Consider the following 6017-nt stretch of genomic DNA (forward strand, 5'->3'; position numbering starts at 1 on the left):
ATCACGAGGAAATGACAGTTCCAACCAGAAAAGACTATTACCCGTAAGAACTTCACGGACCCTAGCTGCATGTTTGTTTCTGTGTCAACATGCCGTTCGTCAGTACAGACAATCAACACAGAGCAAGTGCTATGTGCCTGTAACGATCACAGGTTACAAGAATGAACTTTTAAGTGTCTAAATGTGTATTTTGTGAGAGTTATTAGAACTCTCAAAGGGAGAATTGTGGGATTACAAATGTAAGAATCTGTTTTAAATATGCTGATCCTATGTTCTGACATAGCATCACATGAAAAACTAAGGTGAAGTACATTGTATTTAGCATGTAAGGTAAATTACATCAGACAAATGATTCTCTTAAGCAAAGTTTGTAGCAAGAGGTTCCTGTCTGTTCCTGTTCTCTTATTGTTAGTCAAATGAACCAGATTACTGAGAATATCACCTTTTGTTTGTAATGGCTCTTGGTGCCTCTGCCCCAGTCTTTGAGTAGTTATGCTGATTGGATTAGGACTGTCAGACTGATTGGATTAGCACCTATGCTTTTGAATGACACTATTATGCTGATGAGATCAGGGCTGGAGAAATTCCGGTAACGGGCTGATTCCTGTATTGCATTTGCATGCTTTGTTTAGATTGTCTCCACCTCTATGTATCCCTCCCCCTTGAAAGGTATAAACTACAATGTATCACTGCCTTAGTCAGACTTTTGATAACTGCAGCGCCACACAGCGCGTTCTCAATAAAGAACTCTGCTGAAGATACCCAAGAGTCTCCTGGTCTCTGCTTCGACGAGGAAAAAGTTTCCTACAATAGCTTCTAGCAACAATAAAACCATAAGAGAAGAGAATTCTGAAGCTAGAGCATGTAGAGATTTGAGAGTGCACAGGACAACGTTTGAGCACACACAATATCAGAGGGAGAGCAGAGCCAATTAATAAGAGAACACACTGTACATTTGAGAGGACTCGTCCAGTTTTGTGAGAGAGTGAAGGAAATCCACCTGCGAGCTGAGAGATTTGCGATTACTTGGATGTGCTCTCATGTTAATGTGCTCTCAACATTAAAATAAGGCCATGAATGAACTATAAAGAAGAGATGTCACGACTGAAAGCTGCATGCACCATGCACAGGTGGTGCCTCATGCCGCCCCTCAGTGTGTTGCAGGCCCTAGGCAGCTGCCTATATTGCCTATGCTAGGATCCGCCACTGTACTAAGTAAATGACATTAATAACTATAATATTTTAAAACAAAATTAAAGTTACACACTATAAAGTGCACCTTTGCCTATTAAAATTCAGTTCAGTGTAAAACTGTTCATTCAGTGCATCATCACTCTTACTCTCATGTACATTTTTAAAAATAAACTGAAAGACAGTTACTTACATTGTATTGAAACCCTGAATTTCTTGTACAAGATCCCTCTGCTGCTGATAATCAGTAGTTTATAGAATCCAGTGTGTTCAGCTTCAATGTTTGTGATGGTCAGTGATCCAGTCTCGTCCAGCTTCAGTCCGCCTCTGAATCTCTCATTAGCATCATCATATATCTCTCCAGTCCCTCCTCTGATTTGAGCAATGAGCTTGTCTTGATCTCCAAACATCCACAGGATCTGATCATCTCTCTGTATTTTAGTATCAGGGTTTAGAGTGACAGAATCTTCTCCTTTCAGTAATTTCTCCTCCACTTTATCTGTCACAGCAGCGCACAGAAACAGAGAAAAACAAAGACCAATTTGTCTTTAGATCAAGTGTGTTCATGTGAACATCAGAGTTTGAAATGACTACACAATGAGCATTCAGATGCTGTTGTATCAGTTTGAAATTAAGACAGGTTGCTGTTTTCTTAAACAGAAACTTTATAGTACTGTCTCAACTTCAGATTTGATAACTCAAAGACAAAACTATAAATCCAAGTGAACTTTATACAGAGTGCTGATATAAATAAAAGCTTAAGGAAGTACTTTTTGGGGCAGCAACAGAACTGTTTATTTCACAATTTAGTTCAACGGGAGATTTTAAAACTGAATAAAATAATCTACAAACTCTGAATGGGGTCTGAACATTAACCAGTTTCAGCTGAATTACCTGTAGAAGAACTGAATTATAGGGAATAACTGCCAATGAAGATCTGTGAACATTACTGACTTGAGCTACTCACCTTTGACAGTGACAATAAAAGTCTGGTCTGAAACCACACCGTTGGATATGATCTCTAGTTTATAGAGTCCAGAGTGTTCAGTCCTGGTGTTCTTGATGGTCAGAGATCCAGTCGTCTTGTCCAGCTCCAGTCTGTCTCTGAAACTCCCATCAGCAAAATAATCATATGTAATGATTATTCCGGTCTCTCCAGTGAATTGAGCTATGCGAGTCAGCTGCTTTTCATCTCCAAACAGCCACTGTATCAAATTAGCAGATTGTTTTTCCACAGCAGGGTTTAGAGTGACAGGATCTCCCTCCATCACTGTTATCTTCCTCTCTTCACGTGTGAGAACAGTGCATGGAAAGACAGAAATACATTGATGCCATTAGTACGGTGACCTGGAGGGGACATGTTCGGTAAAACATAATAAAATTATAAAATGTTGTGGCCATGAGATCATTTTGTTGGGGTAACAACATACTTATGTCGTTGCCACGAGATGTGAAGTTGTGGCCTCAAGAGCCTATGTTGACAGAATGACATCCTTTTCTCATGGCCATGACTTCTTATGTTGAGGGAACTACATATTTTTCTCATGGCCACGAGACTAATGGGTAAGCAAACATGACCATAGCAATCCGGAATTTTTAGAAATTGATATATAATTTTATTTTGAATGTTTCGTTTCATTCACATTTTAAAACTTTGAAACAAAACGCCGCTAGTGTTTATAATTATGGCCTATTAATTACTAACCAAAATAGAATTAAATATTATAGCCTAATATGTTAAATTCCTCTTAAAGTGAACTTTCCAGTAAAATGCCCATAACTGCTCCAGAAATAGTCATATAGGCTAGCCTAATAAAAGTCATAGCAACCTGGGGTAATCAGAAATGGATATTTTATTAATATTTTATTTTGAATTAAAAATTACAAAAACTGTGGAATTAAGAAATTATTAACATAATATATGTAGGCTAGTATTATTATATTGCACAAGATAATAATAATAATAATAATAATAATAATAATAATAATAATTTGTTGTAATGGCACCTTTCTAAACACCTAAGGTCACCTTACAGCAAGCAAATTGGTAAAAACAGTAACAATAAATAAACAAGTCCTGCCAGCATTACAAAATTCAACAGCACAACTGCATACACACAGGTGCATCTCAAAAAATTAGAATAGCTTGAAAAAGTAAAAAAAAATTTTGTAACATTTCAAAAAGTGAAAGTTCATTACATGTAAAGTAACATATTTCAAACGTTTTTTTTGTTTTAATTTTGCTAATTAGAGCTTACAGCTCATGAAAGTCAAAAATCCAGTATCTCAACATTTTTCCTAAGATCAATCAAAAGAAAAAAAAGGATTTGCAAAACAGAAAAGCTCAAGTTCTGTAAAGTATGTTCATTTATGCACTCAATACTTGGTCGGGGCTCCTTAAGCACAAATGACAGCATCAGTGAGGTGTGGCATGAAAGCGATCAGCCTGTGGCACTGTTGAGGCACTATTGAGCCTTCAACTCGTCTGGATTGTTGGATCGACTGTTTCTCATCTTTCTCTTGAAAATATCCCATAGATTCCACATGGGGTTCAGGTCAGGCATGTTGGCTTGCCAATCAAGCACAGCAAACCACTTGAAAGTGGTTTTGGCAGGTGCTAAGTCCTGCTGGAAAAGGAAATCAGCATCTATATAAAGCTTGTCAACAGTGTTACAAAATCTCCTGGTAGACGGCTGCATTGACTTTGGACTTGATAAAACACAATGGACCAACACCAGCAGACGTCACGGCACCCCAAATCATCACTGACTTCAGAAACTTCACACTGGACTTCAAGCAGCTTGGATTCTGTGCCTCTCCAGTCTTCCTCCAGACTCCAGACCTTGATTTCCAAATAAAATGCAAAATGTACTTTTATCTGGAAAGAGGACTTTGGACCACTGAGCAACAGTCTTTTTCTCCTTAGCCCAGGTAAGATGCTTCAGGCATTGTTTCGGTTTCAGAAGTGGCTTGGTAGCCCTTTTCCTGAAGACGTCTGAGGGTGATGACTCTATTCTCAAGCTTGCGGTCATCCCTGTTTCTTATGTAATGACCTTCTGTGACTTGCCCTCTTTGTGGATGGTGTTAATGATTGTCTTCTGGACCATTGCCAAATCAGCAGTCTTCCCCATTATTGTGGTTTCAAAGAACAAGAGATCCCCGAAATTTTTACTGTAGGGATGGTCATTTAATGAAAATATTCTAATATTTTGAGATACTGGATTTTTGACTTTCATGAGCTGTAAGCTCTAATCATCAAAATTAAAACAAAAAAACTTTTGAAATGTTTTACTTTACATGTAATGAATCTATATATGAAAGTTTCACTTTTTGAAATAAGTTGAAAAAAAAGTTTTTCATGATATTTTTTTGAGATGCACCTGTACATCATACATAAAAATAAAGGCTTAATAAGAGCAAGTCATAAGAAAGCCTGGGTAAAAAGATAAGTCCTAAGACGAGATTTAAAAGTATGAAGGCTGTAACTGTTCCGTATATTGGGGGGGAAGAGAGTTCCATAAGGCGAGGGGCCGCAAAACTACAAGTTCTTGATCAAGTTCTTTACAAGTTCTTAAGTACTTAAACGTATATGCAGCGACACAAGAGAGATCGTGTGTGAAGAACTGAGAGTGCCAGAAGGAGTAAAGATGTGGAGAAGTAAGATGGAACAAGGTTGTGAAGTGCCTTAAATGTGAGAAGCAAAATTTTTAAATCAATGCAATACTTTACTGGGAGCCAGTGTAAACGTTGGAGAACTGGAGAAATGTGTTTGATTGACGAAGTCCTAGAAAGAACATGAGCTGCTGAGTTCTGAACCAATTGGAGTTTATAGAGAAGTTTAGAAGGAAGACCAATAAGTAGAGCATTACAATAGTCGATATGTGAGGTAACCAGTGCATGAATAAGAATTGCAGTATTATTCGTCGTGAGAGAGGGACGGAGGCGATTAATATTACGCAGGTGAAAATACGCATTACGCATAATATTATTGACATGAGCTTCAAAATAAAGTGTGCTATTAAGGATGCACGATTAATCGAATGCTATTGTCATGCTCATCTTGTCAGTAAAGCCGGTTCTGTGATTAGGGATGCTCCGATCTGCCTTTTTCGCCTCCGATACCGATTCCGATACCCAGGGTTCAGTATTGGCCGATACAGATACCGATCCGATACCAGTGAAGTTTTTATTCATTAAAAACATTCATGAATGTATTTATATATAAGTATATACTATAAAATTAAAATACATTTCTTTTAAATCTATAGCATATTTTTTAATAAGGCAACAACATATGATAGATAAGATAGGACAAAACAAATACAGTGCAGCACGAACTGTTTTTATACAGTCTATGAGCACGAAGCGCTTACTGTGCGCATCCGGTGTGCAGAATGATGCGCTTGAAGCCTGAAGCAACCTGGCGTCACAGCCTGCACACCGGATGCGCACATTGTACGCGCTTCGTGTTAAAAACTGCAAAGCACAAAGGGAAGAGAAATTGATGCGTAGTGTATTATATCTGTGCAACAGTTATTGAGCCTTTCTTTTAACAATTTTAAATTTCAGTTACTGTGCATGTTAAATAAATTTATAGTATTTTCTACGGCCGGTGTTTTGTTCTCACAGACACCCGGTAGCAAGTAACAAAACAACATTAAACTCCGGCAAAAAGATAAAGTCCTTTTTGCAAAATCATAGACATGTATTTACAAATCCAGTATAAGGGGAACACAGAATGATCTTGCAGAGAGCTTTACCGAGCTGACTGCTGTAACTGAACGCGACCAGGGTTTAAAGGCTGAACGAATGACTGACAGCCACAG

The 6017-nt window shown here is 37.9% G+C and overlaps 1 protein-coding gene across 2 annotated transcripts in view; it reads right to left on the reverse strand.

Annotated features, from left to right (window-relative positions):
- Nucleotides 1-6017, reverse strand: part of LOC107692587 (uncharacterized) — a 53194-nt gene that overhangs the window by 4729 nt on the left and 42448 nt on the right. For both annotated transcript variants that reach the window (XM_016491691.1, XM_016491692.1), the window contains 2 exons: nt 2159-2476; nt 1385-1690 (listed from right to left, as the gene is read on the reverse strand). In XM_016491691.1, coding sequence (XP_016347177.1) covers nt 1385-1690; nt 2159-2476 — 624 coding nt within the window. The remainder of the gene's footprint in view (nt 1-1384; nt 1691-2158; nt 2477-6017) is intronic.

Source organism: Sinocyclocheilus anshuiensis, unplaced genomic scaffold (assembly GCF_001515605.1).
Source record: "Sinocyclocheilus anshuiensis isolate Anshui unplaced genomic scaffold, SAMN03320099.WGS_v1.1 scaffold1071, whole genome shotgun sequence".
NCBI classification, from domain to species: domain Eukaryota; kingdom Metazoa; phylum Chordata; class Actinopteri; order Cypriniformes; family Cyprinidae; genus Sinocyclocheilus; species Sinocyclocheilus anshuiensis.